Raw genomic sequence first — 27,503 nt, forward strand, 5'->3', positions numbered from 1 at the left:
AGAACTCTTGACAAACTGAGAAACAAGCCTTTCGTAGGTAAGTCTTGTAGCTCTTCAATGGCTTATCTTTAGTAACGGAAGTAACCTCCCCTACCCGCCAAGCCATTAGCTTTTCCATAGATTTCCTCATTTGGATTAACTGCAGGAAAGACCAGTCTCAATCAGTAAGAAATCTAAATTATAGAATGTTTTAAAAAGTAATACAGTTTTATTACCTTCAAATACATAAGCGACAAACAGAGGGGCACAGCTTTTTAAATGTCATAACATGTATTTGTAATTGTTGGCAGCAATAATACATACTTTATTTTGGTAAAGTTCTTAAATAGGGTTGGCTTGTTTCAGAAACTCAAACCTGCTCTGCACCTATTTTACTAAAATGTTTGTGAAAGTGCTTACATACTGTAATGTATTAAACACACTTATGGGTAAAGAAAAATCTTGATTATATTTATTGCATAAGCCTGTTTCCATAAATAATTCAAAGGTAAAGTTCAGCTCAGCACAGGTTTAAAAAATAATGGCCTACTGGGCTTCCCTGGTGGCGCAGTGGTTGAGAATCCGCCTGCCGATGCAGGGGACACGGGTTCGTGCCCCGGTCTGGGAGGATCCCATGTGCCGCGGAGCGGCTGGGCCCGTGAGCCATGGCCGCTGAGCGTGCGTGTCCGGAGCCTGTGCTCCGCAACGGGAGAGGCCCCAACAGTGAGAGGCCCGCGTACTGCAACAAAAAAAAAAAATAAAAAAAAAAAAATAATGGCCTACTTCCATGTAAACAACTCCAATATTGATCTGGTCTTTTAAACTAGTTAAAAGACTGGCGTCTATAAATGTATTCACCAAGAAGAACCTCCATTTATGGAAGAAATTAATTCCATCAACCACTAAAGAGGTTGTACCCCAATCCTATCTTCAAATTATAAAAAAATTACATAAAGTAGGTCTTTGGACGTTCAAAGTAAACAACCAACGAAAAAGCTTACAGCTTCAAAAGAGCCAAAGAAACACATTTAATAAACAAAAACACCAAGTACCTGGAAGTGTCTATGACTTTACCTAATGGCATGTTTCATAACTTATGCCTATTAAAACAAGTCCAGGGACTTCCCTGGGGGCACAGTGATTAAGAATCCGCTTGCCAATGCAGGGGACATGGGTTCAATCCCTGGTCTGGGAAGATCCCACACGCCACGGAGCAACTAAGCCTGTGCGCCACAACTACTGAGCCTGCGCTCTAGAGCCCATGTGATGCAACTATTAAGCCAACGTGCCGCAACTACTGAATCCCATGCTCTGCAACCACTGAGCCCCTGTGCTGCAACCACTGAAGCCCGCATACCTAGAGCCCGTACTCCGCAACAAGAGAAGCCTCCACAATGAGAAAGCTGCGCACCGCAACGAAGAGTAGCCTCCACTCGCCGCAACTAGAGAAAGCCTGTGTGCAGCAACGAAGACCCAATGCAGCCAAAAAAAAAAAAAAAAAAAGGCTCCATTCTTGAAGACTCCAGTTTAAAAAAAACAAAAACAAGTCCATTTACCAAGGCTGACACCCATCAGTAGCTAAGAAAGTCACCCAGTTTAGAAGTCCTGATGATCAGGTCAGTATTGCTAAGGCCCCAAAATGTCTATCAACACGGCCACTGTTGCCCATCAGTGTGCTGTTTAGTGAAAACTGGGATGGGAACTTAAAGCACGTCTATTTCAGCATTTCCATTATTGCAGATAAGGAAATGGAAGCCCAAAAATGTGAGATGACGACTCTAAGGACGTGATAACCTGCAGACATATTCACTTGCTAGTTTCCAAGGCATTTTCATATGTTTCTTAAAACAATAACAGAAGGTACACATTATGATTTCTATTTACAGATAAGGGAACAGATGCCCACGAAAGTAAAGAGATTTTGCCCAAGGCTACACTGTGCATGCGCTCTCTAGCGCACTCTCTAACATAGAGTTCCACAACTGGGACTGAAACTTATAAAGCTGAAAATGAACTTTACATGACTTATAATAAATCCCTGCACAATTTCTTCTGCTAGAATGTAGAAGGATGCAAAAGACTTTCACTTCCATATAGTAACAAGAAAAGGCCAGACAAAATAAAAATAATACTTTTCCAGGAGACAAGCAAAGAACAGAAAATGCAAGGACTTCTTCATTAACTGACTTCCAGGCAGAAATAAGCCCTTCCAAAACGAGCAGAGAGCCTTGGCACTTTTTTTTATACCAGGATAGACTCCTGAGAATGGATACAGTGTGTGGAAGAGCAGGCCTGCCTTGGATGGAGAGACTTTGCAGGCATGTGGAGAATTCAGCCAACACTCAGACAATAGTGATTGAAGTCTGGAAACACATTTAAAAACAAACTGCTAGGCTAGACAAGTCCTCTTCCCTGGATTTTTCAGAGAAAATGGCAGAAGAGGGGCTCAAAGTCTTGTGCATTCTCATGGTGACGATGCCAGAACCCTGTCAGAACTGAATATAGAGAAGAACCACAAACATCTGAACCTCCATCCAAACCCCTCCCAGCTCAAATACTGCCAAGATCAAAAGGCAACTGCCTGAGAGGGTAGGGGTTGGGCTAAGCCTGGTCTACTCAATCTTGTTAAAGCTACAGCCCAGACTCAGCCTAACTCTTCTCTAAGAGAAATGGCAATGATCAGCCCTTCACGCTAACTGCCTATCAGAGGAATGGGCTTGTACTTCCTGGAAATAAAACAAAAATCCATGTTATACTTCAGTCTCCACTGTTCTGTGTTACACCTACGATCTGGAACAACATAAATTACAAGTTAAAAAGTGATCACCTGGCTGCAGAGTTGGGCATGCCAAGTAGCAATCCATCATCAAGTGGTAAAGCTTATGGGACTGGACCAAACAGTCCCTAAAGGCCTGTCCACACAAACTGTAATGTATATTGCTCATATGTCCAGCATGCCCACCAGAGTCATAATACTGCCCTTGGCAGTACTGGCCTCGTGTGAGCAGCTGGTCATTTACCACTTTCTTGTCTAGCCACATTCTCTACAATACTCAATTTTCTTTGGATGAAACCCCACTCTCCTTTTGCAGTTGACCAGTAAATCCAGATACAGTTGGCCCTTGAACAACGGAGGGGTTAGGGGTGCCGGCTCTCTTCACAGTCAAAAATCCCCGAAAAACTTATAGTCGGCCCTCTGTATCCACAGTTCCCTGCATCTGTGGTTCTGAACCTGCAGATTCAACCAACTGCAGGCTGTGTAGTACCGTGGTATTTACTACTGAAAAAAAGTCTGAGGATAAGTGGACCAATGCAGTTCAAACCTGTGTCATTCAAGGGTCAAGTGTACTTTTGCTCTCAAACCATTTAAGCCAAAGGAGTTCCTGACGGGTCATTCTCTCAAAGCTCCAGAACCACCAGGAGGTGATTTTTGACCTGGCTTTGCACACTTCCAGGATTTTGAATCTTGAGTGGGGCAATTTAAAGATAAACATCTGGAGTTCATTTAATCCAGTAGCGGAATAAAAGCAAGATTCTTAAGCAATTCCTGTTAAAAAAACTGGAGCTTTCAGAGTTCCTAACCTGAGTCCAGTTCTTCAGCTTCCCTCTGATCTTAAGAGCTCCTCATATCCTTCAAATAAATCCTTTATTGCTTAGGTCAGCTAGAGGTGATTGCCTGCGATGGAACCCTAACTGGTACTCTTCACAAGGCTATGACTGTGGCCCGGGAGACAATGCTCATCTCCCTCAGACATGTCTGCAAAGGACTTTATTTACTGGATGATATATTACCATCCCCTGTTTGAGTATCTTGGTCATTCTTAGAATTTCTGGAAGCTCTGTATCTTCAGGACAGTGAGGCATACTCCACTGTGTTCTATTCTCAGCTCCAAATCTTGTGTGTCGGTAATTATTTCAATGTTTGGCTCTAGTTTTAAAACTGAGCTGTCATGATTCACAAACCTGTGTCCTTGATGCATTCCACAGCAGCACTAACATTCACGGAAACTGTATCTCAAAGCAAACAAGCTTTTATCTAAAATTGTTCTCGAGCAGATTTATAACAGTAAATATTAGACAATCACAAAAATATACTCCCAGTTCAGTGTTTTGGTAATGAGACCCTTATGCGGTGTTAGTATTAACAGTGTAAAATTCACACCAGTGTTAACGAAGGTTTTATTTTTACTCACATGCTAAGTGGTTTTTTTTAGGTTTGATCTCATTTGCTTTTGGCATCTGTGCTATGCAGGCATACCTTGGAGATATTGTGGGTTTGGTTCCAGACCACTGCAATAAAGCAAATCTCTCAGTAGAGCAAGTCACAGAAATTTTTTGGTTTCCCAGTACACCCAGAAGTTATGTTTACACTGTAGTGTAGTCTATTGAGTATATAACAGCATTATGTCTAAAAAAACAATGTACATACCTTAAAAAATACTTTGTGGCTAAAAATGCTAACCATCATCTGACAATGCAGGGTTGCCACAAACCTTCGTTTAAAAAAAAAAAAAAAAGCACTATTTGTGAAGCACAATAAAACAATGTGTATACCCTTACATATTTTCCTCAATACAATTTCATGAACATGATGACATGGACAGTTTGCGGTACGCGGACCTCTCACTGTTGTGGCCTCTCCTGTTGCAGAGCACAGGCTCCGGATGCGCAGGCTCAGCAGCCATGGCTCACGGGCCCAGCCGCTCTGCGGCATGTGGGATCTTCCTGGAACGGGGCACGAACCCGTGTCCCCTGCATCAGCAGGCGGACTCTCAACCACTGCACCACCAGGGAAGCCCTAGAGCTGTAACTTTTGACAACATGGATGGACTGAGAGCTTGTCATATTAAGTGAAGTCAGACAGAGAAAGACAAATATATCACTTCTATGTAGAATCTAAAAAACAAATGATACAAATGAACTTATTTACGAAACAGAAACAGAAACAGACGCACAGACAGAGAAAACAAACTTACAGTTACCAAAGGGGAAAGGGTGGGGGGAGGGATAATTCAGGAGTTTGAGATTAACATATACACACTATATATAAAATAGATAAACAACAAGAACCTACTGTAATGTAATATTACGCAGCCATAAAAAGAAATGAAATTGAGTTATTTGTAGTGAGGTGGATGGACCTAGAGTCTGTCATCCAGAGTGAAGTCAGAAAGAGAAAAATAAATACTGTACACTAACACATATATATGGAATCTAAAAAAAATTAAAAATAGGTTATGAAGAACCTAGGGGCAGGACAGGAATAAAGACATAGATATAGAGAATGGACTTGAGGACACAGGGAGGGGGAAGGGTAAGCTGGGACGAAGTGAGAGAGTACATGGACTTATACACTACCAAATGTAAAACAGATAGCTAATGGGAAGCAGCCACATAGCACAGGGAGATCAGCTCGGTGCTTTGTGACCACCTAGAGGGGTGGGATAGGGAGGGTGGGAGGGAGACGCAAGAGGGAGGAGATATGGGGATATATGTATATGTACAGCTGATTCACTTTGTTATAAAGCAGAAACTAACACACCGCTGTAAAGCAATTACACTCCAATAAAGATGTTAAAAAAAAAAAGAACCTACTGTATAGCACAGGGAACTATATTCAAAATCTTATAATAACCTATAATGGAAAAGAATCTGAAAAAGATTTTATATATATAAAATACATAAATATATAAAAAGATTTATATATATTTATATATACACACACATATATCTATATCTGAGTCACTTTGCTGTTCACCTGAAACACAACATTGCAAATCAACTATACTTCAATTAAAAAAAGAGAGCGAGAGCGAGCTGTAACTTCTGAGATGATTAGGGAACTCTATATTTGATAACTAAATTTATAACAATTTCAGTAATGAAGGCTCTCTAAATATTCTGTCAGCTCTAAATGGAATGATTCTATGGCTTTATTTGAGGCTTCCAGTTGGTGCTGGGATTTTCGTCATGCAGGATATATGCTTAGTATATCAGAATTCTATTCAATATTCTGACATTGACCTTAAGAGAAGCTAAAAAGAGAATTATAAAATACACATCATCGAATTCATTTCCTTTATCCAGAAGAAGCTGTAACCTTTGTCCACAAATAAAACAATTCTAGTTTAAAAAAGAAAAATTCCTACCAACGGAATTCCTACCATTTTTATTCAGGCACACTCAAAGCTTGAGACATCCTCCACTCCAAACCTTCAAGTTATAGCTACTAAGTAATATTAGATTATTGTGGTCATATAGAATATTTAGATTACTCCAATCCAGCTATTGATAACATGGTGAGTTCTCCATCACCCTGCAGGTGCAGGGCTGAATGAGAAAGGAGATAAATTGGAAAGGAGATACTGAATTGATTCGAATATTGAGTTTCTAAACTCTATTTTAAAAAGGCCAAGGAATAGTTTGAAACACATCAGACTTACCAGATGTCTTCCAACAATGAGGCTTTTAGAGAAACATCACAGGTGATCATTTCATCTCAATCCCTAGAGTAGAGATCTAGGGATCATGGAAATAGTTTAAGCATGGAAAATACTTAAAAATTGAGCCTGGTCAAACAGATGTGTACATCAGTGTGTAAAAGCGATAAAATAATGTGATAGCAAACATCTGAACAGTACTATGAAAGGCACTATGCTATGTGCCTTACATACATCATCTCATTACACACCCTATAAGATGAGTGCCACCGTCACTCCATTTTATAAATGAGGAACTGAGTCTCATTAAGTTACGTGTCTAGTCCAAGTATACACAGTTAATTAATAGGGAGCCTGGATTTAAACTCAGGCAGTCTAACTCTAGATCCAGTACTTTTAACTGTTAGCCAAAATGAAATACCTTAGAACCTAGAATCCAATGCACGCCAAAAGCTTACATCAAACATGTCTACAGCAAAGGATATATTATATAACACTAAATGTTCCTTAAAATCATGAAGTTTCCTCAATTACTTTAAGATATTAAGATGCCTAGATGAGTCATGTGTATTTCTCTAACTTCATCTGATGATTCAAACTATGATAAACTTAACTACTACTATTGGATATTCTGAACTTAAAAGATTTAAAAAAAAGAAGAAGATAAAAAGAAAGGACATGAAGAGAGATATGTCACTCCTATTTTTGATCAGTATGCCATCAGATTAAAATTAAATGACTACTGAAGTTCATACTAAAACGAAATAATGGTTATATACTAGAATGTATGCTATAAAAGTTACACAGCAAGATGAAAACAGTACAAGTTTTATAAACCAAAACAACCCCAGAAAGTTTTACATAACTGAAAAAGACAAAGGAGTAAGTAGAGAAAACTCAATTAAGAGGGACCTCTTTATTACATATTTATAAAATAATAGTATAATATAGTTATTAAAAATGGAGATGAAATATTTTATTTTTGGTATCTTATGTTTTGCATTCAATTTTTCAATCATCTTCACAATTTTTCAAAACTTGAACCTCTACCCCACCCACCATTCAAAGAACAAATGAAGAACAAACTATCCAATGGGTTCTAGTGAGAGACTTAATATCAAAGAAATTAATCCAGTAGCTCATGAATTAAGATTGAGAATTTTCAAAGAAATACAATAAAAACAAAAATTCAGAAGGCACCTCAAGATCATATTGTGCCATTTTCCTCATGCTGTATGTTTAAGTGCCTATAACAGAATTCTGGTTAATGAAATTTTGGACAAAAAAAGTGTCATATTTTGTGCACATAGCATCAAATGACTACAGATACAATATGGGGATTCTGCTGTGCATATCTGTACTAAGTAGGGCATAATTTATAATATGTGAAGAAAAAAATTTAAATTACAAAATGGGTATTTTTAGCACATTTAGTAACAGCTAGTTGTTTTAAACTATCATTTCATTTTTGATGACCAAATTGTATGTGACCATAATTAAAGAACATATAATTTAAAAATAATACTAATAAACCATGGTTACAACAGAACTGTTACATTAAATGAAGAAAGGAAAGTCACATACATGTACTGAATGGCACTGAGGTTTTTCAAAGCCATTCTTTTGAAAGGCTTTCAGTCCACCTTCACATGTATCAGTTAAAAAAATGTCTCTACTCAGTGTGCTTGCAGAAGGAGATGAAGTCAGTTCTGATCACCCAAGTGGCTGACAAGCACTCAGTGCTGATCACTGAGCAAGTCTTTTATCTGACTACCCTGACAACCGTAACTGAGCCACATCTAAGTCTCTGATGCGGCAACTCCAACTATTCAACTGCAGAGAAACACCTCAGAAACACAAAAAAACACAACTGAAACAAGTGACAACTAGAAATGGCTGAATCACTGTACCTTTTAGACACAACCATTAACCTTAGTTTTGTGATATGCTATTTGGTACTTTTTGATTCAGTAGTTGGAGTAAAAAAAAGTTTCTGTATTCAAACCTATTTACAGAATGTCAATATAAAATGTGTGAATATATACATTTAATATACACACATGCACGCACGCGTGCATGCGTGCGCACGCACGCACACACACACACACACACACACAAACTCACATATCTAGAAACCAGCACTTAGCCACGTCCCCAATTCTCACTAATGACTCAGTAAATCATTTGTTACTTTAAGACCAGCTTAGATGTTATAAGGCTGCAACATATGGCTAAAGAGGTCAAACACAAGCACCCACACTCAGGCTAATTAAATTGTTCCTCCTCCTGATTTTCCACAAGTAGTAATACCATTTATATAACAACTATATCTCAATAACTTAGAATTCAGAGTATAAAACCAGTGTCATGAACATATAACTCCCTCACTGTTTAAAGAACACTCCTCCTTCTGTTCTATTTCCACTAATGGTAAGAGGGCACACCAAACTGGATCACATTGAACTGTACAAATTATCTTTACTCTCAATCTAAACAAACGTGAGTTAAAACATTCTGAAATGCTGCATCCTTTGATTTCTTCATCTTTTCAATTGCCCGATGCAGGTCCTGTTGTTGCACAGGTCGAATTTCATCTTCATAATGGCTAAAATGCAAAAAAAAAAAACCCACCAAATATTCAAATAATTTTAGAATACATCTCCCTAAAATATTTTACCAAGACTAAAAAATGAAGTCTCTTACCCATCCAAGACCCCAAAGACAACCACAATTTACAGCTTCACGTGAATTCTTCCAAGGAATTAATCTATGCATATAAATGTCTTAAGAGACTTTTAAAAAGCACTTACCAGCAAGAGGTAGGAAGCTAAAATGGCTGGCTATAAACATTATAGCTTGGTAACTAAAATCAAATACTTCACACTAAGAATATAAAGGTGTGAAAGTTGATCTAAATGGGATTATAATTCTAATCAAGGATTCAAAAGTTATTCCCATGAAAACTGGAATTAAAAAGTAGCAGTCTTATCATGCATGTGTTTAGCTTTTGATAAACTGAAAATAAAATTCATTCCTACTAATAAAAACCAACTACCCTAAGTCCTCCCCACTTCAATAAGGAGAAAAATATGATCCAATATATAATATCTCCTTTGTAACTTATGAACACTCAGGAAAAATAATTCAGGGAAAAAGTTATGATAACCTAAGTCCATTACCCAGACTTTTTGCATTGAAATATAACATTTTCAGGGCTTTAAGGACAGCAGAAAAACAGAATTTCCATTAAAATAATTTATTTAAGTAAAATTTATTCATAGGGTTTTTTTTTCTCCTCTTAACATATACAAGAATAAAAATCTTCAAAAGATAGATTCTTGGCTACAGAGGTCAAAAGTATTCCCAATTTTAGTGCTAGAGTAGCTGGATTAATCTGGCAACAAATAAATGGAGTGACTCCACGAAAGGGCCCAAGGGAAGACTAAAGATAGGTCCTGAACCAGTGCAGGCACAGCTCCAAGTTAACAGGGTAGCTTTCATGCAAACCTTTCTATACCAAGAGAAACCTTTTTTGGCAAAGCTTGCTAGGCAATACAATGTAATTAAACACATGAATAAGATAGGCAAATCCAGGTCACTTGGAATGAAAGCCTCAAGAGATGAAGAAGGGAGACTAAGAAACAATGGGGCAAGAGGTAGAGAATTCATTTGACACAAGCCCCCAAAGTACACTGGTTTGCTAAGAGTCACATTAGAAGGTTGATATTTTGAACAGGGGCTTAGAAACGCAGGGTTATACTGGTTCAGGGCAAGTGGCCTTATGGGAAACACAGGACTTTTGTTCATCAGAGCTGCATTATTCCATATTCCAGTTCACTAATACGGCTGGTACAAGATTGGTTTCTCAAGCTCAAGATACTTTGAAACTGGTTTCAAGTTTGCTGTAGTGACAAATGACTTCTTTTTTAGTAAATACATTATTAACAAGTTGAAGTCTAGTCCACAGCAACGTCCCCATAAATGTGAAATTTCTGGAAGACAAGGCACTCATTTCCCTAATGTAAAAATTTAAAATACAAAAGCAATCCAGGGATACCAGAGCAGCTGTTTTCCTGGTAGAGATGGGTAAGCTTAAGTTTGTCAGCTTTCTGTAACCCAGCTCATGGATTTCCAGTAGAAATTCAGCTTTTACTTCTTGCTCTTCATTTCAGATGCTTCCCCAAACCACCCTCCCTTGCAAATTCATTTCCAGAATTCTCCTTCAGAAAAAAGGCAATAAATAACGTTAGGGGAATTTTAAATTCCAATTTACCTTTTTATTCCATAAGCAGAGTTGGTATTATAAAGCAAAATAAAAGGAACTATCCCAAAAGCTCTAAAAGGGTTTGACAAATATTAAGAGATCAACTCTAAATACACATACCTTTCTTCTGATGTAGAATTAACATATTCCCTGACACAGAGGAGGGCAGCATCTCGACACATCTCCTTTAGGTCACTTCCTGAAAACCCATCAGTTTCCTGGGCAACTTCCAGCAGGTCCACATGCCTATCCACCTTAAACAAATATAGAACATGCTTTAAAAAAAATGTAAAATATACTGTAAAAGATATATCCAAACATTCTTAGAATTAAAGAAAGTTAAGCATATTGGAACAGCGTGGGAGGAGAATCAATAGATAGTATTTTCAGTCTCTAGAAGTTTTCTTCTTTTAACCATAAAAGCTTAAAATTTGAAATCTAATTTTCAGTAATTGTCATTATGACCAAAACATAAATAAGTCTTACTAGATATATCACAGAGTGATGGGGAAGAATAGGCATTCGAATATTGCTGGATTGACTTTGGTGCCTCTTAGGAAGGTCCCACTTTGACACTTCTTTATAATATAGTCAACATACTTGGCAAATAGCCTGGATCATTAAGTCCTGAGACCTGATTTTTGTAATATTATGATATTACAAAAATCATATTCTACTAAAATATTCTAACCCTCATTTTAACTGTACTGCTTTGATATTCTACTACCTCAACACTAATTCAGCACCTATGGTTTTGCTCCCCAACCTAAGCTTATACAGTCAAGCCAATTAAGTGATCCTCCTGGGCACATAACAGACTTGGGATAGTTAAAAGCTGATATGTAGCTTAAGAAGAGAAAATGAGAAAGAAAAAAATTAATTATAGTAACTACCATGTATTAAATGATTTTTAAATATCATTTGCTGTATTACGACTTTTCATGGAGTATTCTCATTTAATCCTGACAGGGAAGTATTCTCATTTTCGTTTACAGAAAATAGTAAAACCTGCAGAGGTTAAATAAATTGCCCAAGGTCACACCATTGCCAGAGCCAGGGTTTGAACACAATGCAGTAAAGATCCAGCTGTATTTTTTCCCCCATATAGCTAACCGTTGGTCTTAACATTTATTTTCCCCAAGTTGACTGGAAATGCCATCTTCATTTGTTACTAAATTCCCATTTGTCTTTATGGAAGACCCCAGTGTAACTCTACACAAGGACAAGAGACTTGGAGGTAAGACAACATGGGATCTACTGGTAACTCTGCAACTGTGACCTCACGTGACAGTGTTCTCAGTCCTAAATGTGGAGATTAAATAAAGAGAAATCACGTATTCTTTGATAAAAAGAAAACTGCACCCAGAAGGTAGGTGTGCAACAGGCAAGGAAAATGGTAAACCACATATAGATAAATCTAAGCTTTAATATATAAAAACAGTAATAATAATCATTTCATTTGGGGTAAAGAACTAAGTAGCACTAAAAGAGAATGTGTAACTTCCAAATGACTAGAGGAAGAGGGAAAAAGGAATGAAGAACACAAGAGCAACACTAAAGAACGAAGGACTGGTGGGGAGGTAGGGGAACTGGAGGGGGAAAGGGGAAGGTGTGGGCAGGGGGTGGGTGGGGGGAGTCCAGGGAGGAAAAAAAAGCATAATGCATGGAAAGCATTAAAATAAAAAAGAACAAATGCAAATTTATCAGTAATCGCCACAAACACAAACAGAAATCATTACATAATGATAAAAAATAATTCACCAGAAAAATATAACAAATGGACAAACCCGCAACAATACTGGGGATATAAGACGATAAGTTCCTAGGGCTAGTTATAGTTAGAATCTGTGATCTAATGTACAAACATAAAAGCTGACCAACTGATTACAGGCATTCTATGTAATCTGGATATTAGTCCTTTGCTGGTTATAGGGTTGCAAATGTTTTCCCTGTGATGTGTTCTTGCACTTTGTTCACTGTATCTTGTCATACTTCAAGAAGCCTTAAGTCTGATTACAGTCAGACGTTTCTATTCTCTTTGTAGTTTAAACTTTTTTGTGTGCCTCAGAAACTCACTTTCTCTACAGTTTGTAACAGTGAAAGAGAAAAAATAACCTACACCTGTACCTGTATTATGTATCTATCCACACACATTTATGGAACTGATACACACAACGAACTTCAGGATAGTGCTTAGAGTTCTCCACAGCAGGATACCAATGATGGTGTGGGGTGAGGGAGCGGGGGAGGGGTTGACATGAAGCAAAATATATTAAGGTCGGGCTTCCCTGGTGGCGCAGTGGTTGAGAGTCCGCCTGCCGATGCAGGGGACAAGGGTTCGTGCCCCGGTCCGGGAAGATCCCACATGCCGCGGAGCAGCTGGGCCCGTGAGCCATGGCCGCTAAGGCTGCGCGTCCGGAGCCTGTGCTCCGCAACGGAAGAGGCCACAACAGTGAGAGGCCCGCGTACCGCAAAAAAAAAACAGCTAAAGCTGAACTCTTGGCTGGCAGATTGTATAGTCATTCAAAATAGTCAATTCTCGCCTAATGTAAAGAAATCCAGTTTTACTGTACAGGAGACAATTTAGAGCTAACAATGTATGAGGTAAAAATGCCTGTATTAAAAAAAAAAAAAAAAAAATTAAAAACACCTTTTAAATCCAGGTGCTAGATTTAAAGTTATTTGTGTATATGTCTAAAATAAAAGACCTTCCAAATTATTCTCCGAGATGTTAAAAATTAGTCCCCCTCCCTCAAAAAATCAACGCCTCCACCCTATCCTTTGCCTTCTCCTTTGTTGGGCCACACTATGTTCTAACCACTCACAAATCTTGTGCATGACAGGGTGATAAAGTCACAAAGACGAACAAAACAAGTATAAGAAAAGAATACATAGAAAATTCCAGTCATTGAGGGAGAAAGATTAGTAAACAGAGATAGCATTCCATAATGGTTAAGAGAAAGGCCCATCACTACTTTGCTATGTAAACCTGGGTAACTCATTATATAACTTCTCTGGATTTCAGTATCCAGAGACGTGTAAAAGAGTACTAATATGTACTGCTTAGATGAATTAAGGATTAAATAAAATGATGTGTATCTTACCACAATGCTTGGCACACAGCAAGCACTCTAAAAGCAGCCCTTTTTATTTTAAGATAATGGCTCTAGATAAACCGTGAAGCAATGAGAATTATTTTTATTAGACAAGTATGAAGGCAATTCCCAAGTTAAAAAAAGGTTTTGAGTACGGGGAGCAAAATAGGAATAAATTAATGAACGTCCAAAATAGCTTGAAAGAATAGCACTTATTTGTGTGCGGTTATTCACTATATCTGCCATTGACTGTACACTGCATGATAATCAAAGCATTTTCCATATATTATTTAATCTAAATTCTCAAACCGACTCTATGAGATTGTTGGCATTATCTCTGATTTCCAAGTGAGAAAATGAGGCACAGAGATGCTAACAATATTTGCTCAAGGTCACACAGTAGGAAATGGTCAAGCCAGAATGGGATCCTCAGGTCTGTCTCCTAAACCCATGCTTGTTAACTATTCCTGCTTATTGCAGTGTCAGACATGATACTTGTATTCGATATAAATGTTATTAGTTCTAATTCTTTCATACTTAAAACGTTAAGCCCAAACCAGTATACTATCTTTTTTAAATGAGTGGGTTTTGTTAAGGATCTATCAATAAAGAATTGTGAAAGACTGAAAAACAGTATCATTTCAAAAGCTTCATTCTTTTCTTCAGAGAAGAAAAAACTCAAGTCTAGCCATCTGTTTGCATCAAGAACTCTAATTCTGCTCAGGAATGTATACGCATGATAATGCTCATCTTATTAAATAAATGTGTGTGCTACTGATTTGAGGCATCTTTTAACAAAATTACATTAATTTCTTTCATATTCCATTGAAGTAACAATATGCCTCCAGTATATAAATACCAGCTAGTAGGAAATGAGACATTCCCATGTCAGCAATTATCCAGAGAGCACTCATATTCTGCATCATAAACCTGATTAGACACTAATTCTTTGTACTTTCATAAATAAGAAACAGAATGCTAAAAATTGCCTGTACCAATGACAAATGTAATTCTAAAAGAATTTCCAAAGATACTACTGTTAAAAAAAGCAGAACACTAAAATCAAAGTTTAAATTAGGCATAATGAGTAGTGTCTTAAGTTTAAATGCTAAAATTTAATGGCCTGTGTAAAGTATGGCTATCATACGAGACAAAGAGCTTACATCTCATAATTTACATTCATCATCTATATATCAATGACCTATATCACCTATATTTACACTGGACCACATATATGGGGTTCAAAAATGTTAACTTCCAGCCACACTTCATTAAAAAATTTTTTAAATAACTGTATTAGTTAACCTGAAGTCTCTGCAAAATTGTTCACAACTACCTTGTAATGCCTGTTAAATTTCTAGCCACATCATAGCCATTCTAATTCAGAAGATCTTGTGAACTCATTTAATCCCCTTTGTTTTCTTCTCTGTTCATCAATGCCTATCCTTATCAAAGGTTGACCAATGGAGCCTGTTTTATCTAAACAGTACTACAACTACACAATGTCTTCTTGAAAGCAGTAAACAACTATTCAGTTAAAAGGCAAAATGTAATTTGTTGATTTCTCATTCATGGAGGACAGGAGTTCCTTACCCAGAATATATGAAAGGTTTTAGGAATTTCCCCGAAACTATACAAAACATTTCAAGTATATACGCAGTTTTTAAAGGAAAGATGACATAGCTTTATCTCTTTATTAAAGGGCTCTAGGATCCCCAAAATGGTTAGTAACCAATGATCTAATCTCTGTAATTTGTTAGACACTTTAAACTTTAGCAAATAGCGTATATGTTATTTTGATATATTGTAAAGAAATAAATGAACAGAACACCACTGAAAGATACAAGACTTGAACAACCAGAGAGACATAAATGCTTCTGGGGAGAAAGAGTCAACATCAAAAATATCTTAATTCTCTTAAATTATGATCCACCAAAAACACTAGTGTTTGTTTTTTTTCTTGAATAAGACAAATTAATTTAAAATTCATACAGAAAAAATAGCATACCAAGAAACTGTGGGCTGGGGGACAACAAGAGGTGTCTAACCCTACCTGATATTAAAACTTACAAGATGTTAATAATTAAGAGTGTGGTGGGGACTTCCTTGGTGGCGCAGTGGTTAAGAATCCACCTGCCAATGCAGGGGACACGGGTTTGTGTCCTGGTCCAGGAAGATCCCACATGCTGCAGAGCAACTAAGCCCGTGAGCCACAACTACTAAGCCTGCGCTCTAGAGCCCACGAGCCATGACTACTGAGTCCACATGCCACAACTACTGAAGCCTGAGCACCTAGAGCCCGTGCTCCACAACAAGAGAAGCCACTGCAAAGAGAAGCCTGCACACCGCAACGAAGAGTAGCCCCCACTCGCCGCAACGAAGACCAGCCCCCACTCGCCGCCACGAAGACCCAACACAGCCAAAAAAAGAAAAAAAAAAAAAGAGTGTGGTGCTGGTGAATAAACACAGAAAAGACCAATGACCTGAATTCAAAGTCCAGAAACATAGCCAATACACACGAGAATTTAGTATATAATAAAGGTGGCTTCTCTAATGAGGAAAGGATGGACTATTCCAAAAAATGGTGTTGGACAACTGGGTATCCATTTGGAAAAACAAAAGCAAAATTCAATTCATAGCACACATCATACATCTGGATAAATACCAATTATAGCAAAGATTTAAACGTAAACCATAAAACCATAATGGACATCCAGATATTATGTATCTCCTAATGAAAGAATATAATTCTACCCAAGAAGTAGTCCTCTCTCCAGCTGAACCTAATCTCATCCAGTCTTGATCCAACTACCAATTTTAGAGGAATTACTGCTCCTTGTATAATCAGCAAAATTCAGACTATGGAAAAATTTGGACAAACCTAAAGTGGTTTTTTCAACAAATAAATTGAAACGGGAAGAGGGAAAGGACGAGAGACATGAAGGGAGAATCTATTGTCTATAGATTAAAAGAGATTTAAAATCTGAAATAATTGAAAATTACAAACTTTATATGGATCCTGAGTCAAACAAAATCATGGTTTAAAAAAAAAAAAGACGTTTAGGAGACAATTAGAAATTTGAAGAGACTAGAAATTCAATGATAGTAACAAATTTATGTCATTTTTTGCTTAAGTATAACAATGGTAATGAGGTTAGGTTAAATAAAGAAAAGAATCCTTCCTTTTAGAGCTATAACTAAAATATTTACAGATGAGAAATGATGGGAAAACATGGGAGGTAAGGAAGTAGATAGGGTATGGATGAAGCAGAATTAGCCATGGGATGATGGTGATTCAAGGAAGCATGAAAACCACTGAAATATAAATATGCCTCACTACGGGAAGCTATTTGGTTTCTTAATTTAGATAGCAAGTTCAAATAGTGAGTTTACATATGAAATTTATGATAGTGAGGAATACCATGTTATTAAAATATACTTGGTTACAGAGTTTTGGAAGAACAAGTAGCAAGGGCTGGAGAATATGGAAACTTCCTTTATAAACATGGTAGTGGAAAAGGACTTTTAATTTAGATCAAAACTTAGAAGCCATAAAGCGGGGGAAAATCCAGTAAAATCAAGACAAACTAGGAAAAAATATTTTCAAATCATATAAACAAAGGGCAAATCTCCCTAATACATTAGAGTTCCTACAAATCTACAAGAAAAAAAACATTCTAGTAGAAAAATAGGCAGAGAATATGAACAGGTATTTCACACACACACACACACACACACACACACACACACACACACAAATTCTAGAGGCTCTTAAACATATACTGCTCATTTCATCCCTCAATGTAAATTAAAACTATAATGAGATACCATTTTCTACCTATCATGTTGGCACAAAGTTTCATAATTCTGTTGGCAAGGCTATAGGGCAAGAGGCACTCTAACACTGCTGATGTAAGAGTAAACTGGGGGACTTCCCTGGTGGTGCAGTGGTTAAGAATCCACCTGCCAATGCAGGGTTCAATCCCTGGTCCAGGAAGATCCCACATGCCTGTGCGGCTCAACTGTTGACCCTGCACTCTAGAGCCTGTGTGCCACAACTACTGAAGAGCCCGTGCTCCGCAACAAGAGAAGCCACTGCAAAGAGAAACCCATGCACCGCAACGAAGAGTAGCCCCCACTTGCCGCAACTAGAGAAAGCCTGTGCGCAGCAACGAAGACTCACGCAGCCAAAAATAAAAATAAAATAAAATTTTTTTAAAAAAGAGTAAATTGGCATGAAGAATTTGGCAACTACTACCAAAATTATAAATATCATACCCTTTGATCTAGCAATTTTTCTTCTGGAAAATTCACCCTACTAATATTCCTGGCACAAGTGTGAAATGACGTATGTACAAGGTTATTCAATGCAGCATTTTTATAGTAGTGAAAGACTGGAATCAACCCAAATGTCCTTCAATGTGGCACTGATTAAATAAATTATGTTACATCCATATAATGGAATCCTATGCAGTGCAAAAGAAAAGAAAAAAGAGAGAGAGAGAACCAAACGAGGAAACCATATGCTAATATGGAATCTCAAAAATAAGTGAAAAGAGCAACAGAGAACACTGGATATGGTTTATTAATATGGTTTATGTAGAAAAGGGGAGAGGAGTAACATTACATTCTAATTTGCTTGTATAGGAATAACACCACCTGAAAAGATACAGAAGAAATATAAGGGAGATATGAGACTTTTCCCTGTATACCATTTTATATATTTTAATTTTTGAAACGTGACTATATCACCTATTTTTAAAATACAAACGATTGAAGATTTTGATTATCGTACCTTCTTAATTCTAAATTCCAACTTCAAAAAATATTGCAATTAAATAAAACCCGAAACCTCCCCATACTTCTCTGCAAAAACAAATGTATCTTATATAACAGGAAACCAGTCTGAAAAATATCAAAGAGGATTTTAATCTGTAGATATGAAAACAAATGGCTTTTTAAAAAGCAAATTACCTTTAATTAGTTCAAATATGCCATAATAATTGAGTTGTATGAGCAGCCAAGAGTTTTACAGTAATTTACAAGTTGAAAACTACATTATTCCCAGGTTCCTTTTTCATTTCTGTCTAAAATGATTTTATGAACATAAATATTTTTATATTTATAGGATGGGGAAAAGATGTAATTTTCTACTTACATTTTCATTTTTCAAGATGAGTTTCAGTATTGCTTCTCTTTGTTTTAGAGCCTAAAAGCAGGATAATTTCCAGTTAGCATTTTTTAAAAAAAGGATCAACTAATTTTCCTCATATTTCTTCCTTTCCTTGTAAACTACCTGACAATACCTATAAGAAATGACAGAAACTCTGACAGGTCATGGAAACTTTTGACTAAAGCAAGGTCTAGATTCTAGACTCTAGATTAATCATTGTGGTTGTCTTACTGAACTGTATCTTCTTATTCTGAATCCCCAGTGTCTAGTACCATATCTGGAAAATAACATGCCCTTAAATGTTTCTTGAGTGAGTAAATGAATTCCTATGACTACCAATGTCTTTCCTCTACAGCTCTGCAAATCTCCTTTTCTTAATTTAGGAAACTTCTGAAAACTCACTGCTGCCATAAAATTTTTTATCAGTAACTGGAAGAGATGGCAATAATAACTGCTCGGTTCTTCCATTTAGCATGTAACTTCCATGTCCACTAATTTATATTAGTGAATTTTATTTAATGTTAATAGTATATTAGTTTATATGCTTGTATACTCCCCTCGCAGTGATGCTTCATATTACTAGAGAATAGAAGCTTTTATAGAATACCTTACATATACAGTAAATATGAATGCTTTTAAAGATTATTATGGCTGAACTCATCCCTATTCCCACAACCACTGAAAAAAACAGAGCCGGTTACAATGAGTACCAAATTAAATGACCTGAAAAACAAAATCAAACTGCTGTTTCTGTAATTCAAATGTGTTAAGTATGAAGGTTAATTTGGTATGTTAGGCAATCACCAGCAGGTACTTTTTGTTAATAAGCATTTAACTTGGAAAGGAGTTTTAAGGTAAGGTTAATCATACACTTTGTTTTTTTCTGTTTTTTTTTCAGTATGCGGGCCTCTCACTGTTGTGGCCTCTCCCGCTGCGGAGCACAGGCTCCGGACGCGCAGGCTCAGCAGCCATGGCTCACGGGCCCAGCCACTCCGCAGCATGTGGGATCTTCCCGGACAGGGGCATGAACCCGTATCCCCTGCATCGGCAGGCGGACTCTCAACCACTGCGCCTCCAGGGAAGCCCCATACACTTTGTTATCATAGTTAAACAGTAAGAAAAAAAATTATCCTATAAAGTGCATGTGTGTGTTCACTAAAAACAGAATGAAAAGGGGGATTATAAAAATCCCAGTTTCTACATTACAGGTACGCAAATTTATGACAAATTTGAAAAAATCTTTTACAACCTATTTTGAACTCATACAAAAATATATTAAACTTGCAACTTTAGTAAAGGCTACTTTCCATGCTGTTGTACCCTATGTTCTATTCTATTGTGCATCAAAACCCTTTGTTTGCTCTTAGACTATAAGCAGAGATTCTATCAATATAATCTTTACCTTCAGAATCACTGAGATGAACTGATTATCTCTAAAAATATTCTGATGTCTTCGTAACAAAATAAGATCAAATATCTTGTGTGAAGCATACAAAGTTTATCTAAACCTTCAGCAGTCAACCTTTCCAGCCTCATCCCCACCTACTTTCCTTGATGCCCCCTAAGTGAACTATCCCCAGAAGTCACCATTAAATATGTGCTTCCACACCTCTTTGCCTTTCTTCATTCTGGTAGAAAAGCATTTTTCTGCTTCACCTGACTGTCAAATTGCTACCATCTTTCATCCTTCAAGGTCCAGCTCGATTCTGTAGGTTTCACTAACTCCTCAGACAGAATTATGTTTTCATCATCATCTCAGGTCCTCACAGTTCTTTAAGCATACTTTTGTAAAGTACACTTTTTTTTTTTGGCCACGTGCCACGCAGGATATCTTAGTTCCCCAACCAGGGATCAAACCCACGCCCCCTGCAATGGAAGCACGGAGTCTTAATCACTGGACCGCCAGGGAAGTCCCCATTTTACATTATTTATTTTTGTGTCCAGCTCCCCTGCAATACAGAGTTCTTTTAGGACGGGGCCACGTTCTATTCACCAGAGCCTGGTAGGTGTCTGACACATATTAATGCTCAATAAATATTAGTCACACTAAGTACATTTTCTAGTCTCCTATATCACATTAAAAAATTTCTGCACCGAACCATCAGGTAGATTTTCTAACAGACTGCCCAAGTAAATGTATACCCTCAGAGGAATCAGAGGCTGTAGCTGCAGCAAAGAGCCAGCCAGAGTAACTGTGCAGAGGCCATAGCCACCAATTTCAGGAAACCATGTTTACTGCTACAAACTGTTAAGCTGAAGAATATAAAATGGGGAAAATATTTTTAGGCCAGAGATTTTAATTTTGAAAGAAGTGACAGTGTAAGTTCTTCTACATAGCAATATATGTGACATGCTGATTGTATGGTGCATATAGTCTATTACTAACCCTGTTTGTTTTTTTCTCCTTTAATCTAAAAGCAGACAAAATTCAGGATTTAGGGATTTTGTGCAAAAAAGTATCAAGTTTTAATCCTCTACTTGAGGGTACTTTTAACTAGCAAAAAAGAATGCTAGAAGAAGATACTTACTACTGGTTCAACAGCACCCTCACATTTGCATTCTTATGTTAAAGTGTAATATCATAGCTACTGGTTAATCATTAATCCTGCCACAGGAAAGCACTGCCAATAATTAATCAAATAAATACCAGGTGTTCTTCCTGTCAGGCCTTCAGAATAGTTCTTTAACCCTAAAACCCTAATTTCATCCTATCCTAAACCAAAACTATAATTAACATTTTCTTATGTATCTTCCATAGATAATTTTGCTGCATTCTAAAGAAAATCACTGAAGTGTCTAGACAAACTTGAGGCAATGAGATACTTTGAAGAGAAGCAAATAACATTGATCTTAGGAAAGAAAAATTTAAAAAGCAAGAAAAGGAATGGAAAGGACAAAAGTAATTAGGGGGATTCTTGCCCTATTCCTTCCCTGCCTGTCATAAATAATAAGTCTTATTTTTTAATCATTCCCTTTGTGAAATCACAGATAAAGACATGTAAAAAAGCAAATATTTAACTGTTCATAATATCAATCAAATCCACCTACAGGCTGGTTGATATGAAATCTCGTAGGCATTCTTCTCATTATAGCTGAGTCAAGATCCTGAGGACGATTAGTAGCTCCCATCACTATGACCTAAATATATAAAGAAAACAAAGGTATTAAATATACCAGTAATACTCCTTTCAGGTTGTTATTACTAGGGCTTAGAGGATATAGAAAATTAAGTGGGGTTTAAACTAAATCTTCTATAGGAAATCTGATTGTAATCCAGTATTACTCAAATATTTATAGATATAAATCAGAGTTAATCCTAAATACATCAAATGATAGCAAAGCTTGTAAGCCTGATGCATTTCGCCAGACTTCTAGTAACTAAAATAATACATTATTCAGTTACTGAGGAATCATAAAAATTTTAAAAAACCTATTGTATTTTGCAAAATATGGTTACTCAGTGGCTACATGTTGAATAACTTAAAGCTATTTATGTTACAGCTTGGGAGTATATATGAGGGGACTACTTCAAGTCCTTTAATAATATTAAGGAGAGAATCATTTCCCCTACCAGAATCTGAGGATTCTGGTAATAGTAATAGATATCATCTATTTTTTCCTCTGGATTTCATATCATCATTTCATGGCACTATCAGCTCTGCAGGTGACATCTTCTCAGTGCTAATAAAACCTCAAGCAATCCAATTTTAAACAAGGGCAACAGAATAAAAGCAAACATCAAAATGCTGGGTAGAATATTAAAAAAAAAAAAGAAAAAAAATTGCTGGCGGCCCCGCCAGCCTCTGGGTCTATGCCACTTATTCATAAAGAACGTAGAGACAAAAAATCAACACAAATAAAGACAAAGGTATACAAAACTATTTAATTTCTGAACGGCTTCAATATTACCACTATTGCTGATATTTCTATATAATTAAGCACACATCTGTTATCCAAAATGAAATTTATTGGTATTCTAAGGAAAACTTTTATTTCAGCCTAAGAGGTCTTAGATTTCTGAAATAATCTGAAATCTAACTCCAGGACAACATGTTGAAAAATACACTAACTCTTATATTCTACTTTTTTTTTTTTTTAGGCTATGCTGTGCAGCATGTGGGATCTTAGTTCCCAGACCAGGGATCAAACCCGTGCCCCCTGCATTGGGAGTGCAGCATCTTAACCACTGGACTGCCAGGGAAGTTCCTTATATTCTACTTCTACTCTTTACATTTAACATTACTCAACTGCCAAATTACTTTCAATTAACTGTGAGAGGTTGCCACCTAGAGGGAAAAAATATACATACAAATTTGAGAAATAGTTCCATAATATAATGCAATTTTGTATTTGGGTCAAGTGATCCTAAAGTCAAAATATTAATGCTCTTACCTGTTTTTCTCTACTGACTTTCTACAACTCTATAGAATTAATAAGGAAAATTTCTACCTAATGTAAAACAAAGTCTTTAAAAGTGATCAAATGAATTAATTGTATAAGATAAAGGATGAATATAGTATATTTTGAGATAGAGTATTCATTAGATATTAAAAGAGAGTTCAAAGTGATATGGAAGCTTGTTGAAGACTGGAGAATCACAAAAAGCACTGTGGTTGGGTCAGCACCTGAAAAAAACTGAAAAAGGGGCTGTACTTTGAGAAACATTCTAGGTAAACAGCCTGAAACAAAACAAAAACCCATTATGAAACATGAAACACTAAAACCTAGGATCAAGGAACCCAGATACATCTAGCACAACATGGCCTAATGAATTTATTTGGGGTGATAACAGATATTCACAATGAAAAAGCAAAGCAAGAGTGATTGACATCACTTAAAGAAGTAAATTTTAAGGAGTGATTTTAAGGGGCAAAAAAGATAACCTTTACACATATATTAACTCTATTTAGTGCAAATAAAGCTAAAATTAAAAATGGGAAGCAACAGTAATTTTTTAGTATTTATGCAGCAAAATTAATGTACCTTTTAGGTATTAGGTAAGACTTCTAAAAATCTTTAAAACAAAATATTAAGATAAAATTTTTACCATTTCACATTTAAAACAATCAAATCTAAATATATGCCTCAAAAGCTGAACTATGTCAATGAATACCCTAAAAATAATGTTAGCTTTTACGTCTCATATCTCTCAAGATGAAGAATATATCATTGACTAACTTGGATTTCCAGCAGTAGTGACAGGTTTAATTGGGCCATTCAACTATTTTTGTTTCCTCTGTTGCAAGGAAACAAGGAAAGTAAGCTGGGGTACTGTGGGCTCCATCCATAGTCACAGAATAGACAATTTTAGAGGAAAGCTAACTGGTTTCTATTAAAGAAGATGTCTAAAACTATTATTCAAATTAGTAACAGCCATTTTAACCCCCTTAACACACAAAAAAGTTAAAAGCAACATCTTTATTTTCTTTCTCAAAAGTCTGTCATAATAGAACAGTAAATACTATTAGTATAATAAAGAATAACGGTTTTAAAAATTCAGTTTTAATTTGCTGTATCAGAACCACACTGTGGGGCTCTGGATGAAGTGGCTCAGGAGTATATTTCATCCAAATTATTTTATAATATTATTATCATTATTTCCTTGGTTTTAAAACAATACTCTGATAAGATATAATAGTAACTATCAATATTTCTCTCTTACATGGGCTAACTATTCAATTCTCTGCATACTTTAAATTCTACTGCTTAGGAGGATAATTAGTTTTTGGAAACCTGCAAACTAAACTCATTGAATAGATTTCTCAGAACCAATGATTAATATAAATTGTTTCTAGTAATTCACCAGAATTTATCTATGTTGTGCCTTCTTCTCTAATCATTGAACAAACACTAAAGGCAATTTTCCCTCAAAATGAAATTATACTTTCATAACGGTGATGTAGGACATGGGGCTTAATTTTCTTCTTGAGAATCAGGTGTCTCAGCACTTTTGATTTATGGTAAGGTGGCAGACAACGGAGATCCTTAAACCCTCTGGCTACAAAACATGTAAAAATAATAAAATACTTTTAAAAACTCAAATTAATCAATAAATCTGCAAAAAAGTAAAGGAATTAAGCTGAATCCAGCAACAAAGCCTATACATGATGGAGATAAGCAAGGGTAGAAGTTGACCACATACCGTATGGACATGTACAGATTTTAAAAAGTGGTGTGCGTGATGAGAGACCAACTTACATAAAGCTGGGACTCATGAAGTACTATGGCCTGAGAAAAGTGGTGAAATATTAGAAAACCTATTTGGCAGAGTCAAGCCTTGGTTCTTGGAAAGATATATAAACACACACACTAAATCTCTGAGATTTCATGGTTCATGGCCAGGTAACATGGATCTTGAACCTGAATTTACCTGTCTTTGGAAAAGAACACGGCAGAGACAAGTACAAAATCCTCTTAGAACAGCAAACCGTCAATGTAGATTCCAAAAATTCACACACAAAGTTCTACCAAATATGATTTTTCCCATGAAATCACAAAACACACAAGGAAATAACCACCCTAAACTCAAATGATAGAACAAGATGTACAAATACTTCTATGCTAGAATTACTGAAGATGGACTATAAAATCAGTGTTAATACATTTAAAGGAATAAACAAGAAATAAAAAAAAATCACATAGCAAATACTTATGTAGCAAATATATACCAGATACTATTACAGGCACTTTACTCAGATTAAATCCTTAAAATCCTACAGCAGTTTTGAGGTGGATACAATTCTTCCCTTTTTATAGATATTACCCCCTCTATTCAGACACAGGGTGATTATATAATTTTGCCAAAGTTACAAAGCTAACTGATGCCAGGGGTCTGCTTTACTAATCCAACTGGCAAGAGACCATCAAAACTGATCTGTCAGACCTGAAAAAGAATTTCTAGAGCTGAAGAATATAATAACTGAACTAATAAGCTCAATGAAAATGCTACATAGCTGAAGGGATCCAAATGAAGCCAGAATTATCTAATTGGAAGAGGTAAAGAAATTACCCAGAATATAGCACAAAGAGATAGAAAATATGAAAGAGACATTAAAAAACATGGAATATAAATAAGGTATGTCCAAATGGCTTTTGATAAGATCACAAGGAAAATGGAAAAGAAAAAATATTTGAAGAAATAATCATTGAATTTTTTTTTTTTTTGGCTGCGCTTGGGTCTTCATTGAGGTGCGCAGGCTTCTCATTGCGTTGGCTTCTCTTGTTGCAGAGCACGGACTCTAGGTGCGCAGGCTCAGTAGTTGTGGTGCATGGACCTAGTTGCTCTGTGACACGTGGGATCTTTCTGGACCAGGGCTCAAACCTGTGTACCCTGCATTGGCAGGCAGATACTTAACCACTGCGTCACCAGGGAAGTCCCCCTAACTATGTTTTCTTAAAAGGGGCAAAAACAGATTACAAAATAGAAAATACCTACTGAAGTTAAAACAATGAAAGAACATTATTAACCTTCCCAAAACTTTTCCATGAGAAAAGTTTTTATATACATGAGATATAAATAGGTGATTCATGGAAGGTGGGGGGGGGGGACCCAGACAGAAAAATGGCTCTAGAAGTTCCATTTCCAGCAATATGGCAGAAAACCAAACATGCCAGAAAATTTTTTTAAATTTTCTTTTAAAATACATTATTGATCTGGCAAGAAAGTATGGAATATTCAGAGGTGAAGAACTAGGTGAAAATGGGAACTCAAAGATGTAAATTGAACAATATAGCTGGCTTTCTCTCTGGGGGAATACCAAGGGACCTTAATTTTGGTTTTCACAGCCTTTCAGCGGGAAGAGACAAAGCCTAGGACAGAAGACTGTCATGTATAAAATTGGAAAGATGCATGTGACAGGAAGTAGTTAAGTATATAAGTATCAGCAACTAATGAAAATGAAAGTATAAAATTAAGTTTAAATTTTAAAAATATATATGTGTAAATAAGTTTGACTACTCAAAGTACGGAGAGGCCTGTACCAATTGGAAGCATCCTTTTGCTACATTAGTCAGAAATTAGCAAGCAAGGGAAATGTATTTAACCGCCCTACTTCCCTGATGTGTGACAACGTACTGTCAAGTTGTGTGGCACTGACAAAACTAAAATACACAGTTGATTCTTTTTCTAGCTTCTTTTACTCATTCCTTAGAACCTTACAGAAAAGGAAATTACAGTTTAGAACATCTGAGAGCTTGCAAGGAAAAACTTTAACTAAGAAACGATGGACCTGGGTTGGAAACAAGATGTCGGAGTAAAAGAACTTGCACTCGCCTTCTCTCATGAAAAATCACAACTAACTGCTGAACAGCCATCAACAAAAAAGACGTGAACCAACCAAAAAAGATATTCTACATCCAAAGACAAAGAAGAAGTCACAAAGAGAGCACAGGAGGGGTGCAATCGTATAATATATAATCAAATCCCATACCTGCTGGGTGGGTGACCCACAAACTAGAAAGTAATTATATTGCAGAAGTTCTCCCACAGGAGTGAGAGTTCTGAGTCCCACGTCAGGCTGCCCAGACTGGGGGTCTGGCATCAGCAGGGAGAG

General features: G+C 36.6%; 1 protein-coding gene across 1 annotated transcript in view; it reads right to left on the reverse strand.

Annotated features, from left to right (window-relative positions):
• Positions 1 to 8,903: 8,903 nt before the first annotated feature.
• The window catches only part of ATAD1 (ATPase family AAA domain containing 1), a 50,245-nt gene continuing 31,645 nt past the window's right edge, over positions 8,904 to 27,503 (reverse strand). The window contains exons 7-10 of the mRNA XM_007470298.1: positions 22,000 to 22,089; positions 18,937 to 18,987; positions 10,804 to 10,937; positions 8,904 to 9,024 (exon numbers count right to left, since the gene is read on the reverse strand). Coding sequence (XP_007470360.1) covers positions 8,904 to 9,024; positions 10,804 to 10,937; positions 18,937 to 18,987; positions 22,000 to 22,089 — 396 coding nt within the window. The remainder of the gene's footprint in view (positions 9,025 to 10,803; positions 10,938 to 18,936; positions 18,988 to 21,999; positions 22,090 to 27,503) is intronic.

Source organism: Lipotes vexillifer, unplaced genomic scaffold, assembly GCF_000442215.2.
Source record: "Lipotes vexillifer unplaced genomic scaffold, Lipotes_vexillifer_v1.1 scaffold690, whole genome shotgun sequence".
Classification (NCBI taxonomy): Eukaryota; Metazoa; Chordata; class Mammalia; order Artiodactyla; family Lipotidae; genus Lipotes; species Lipotes vexillifer.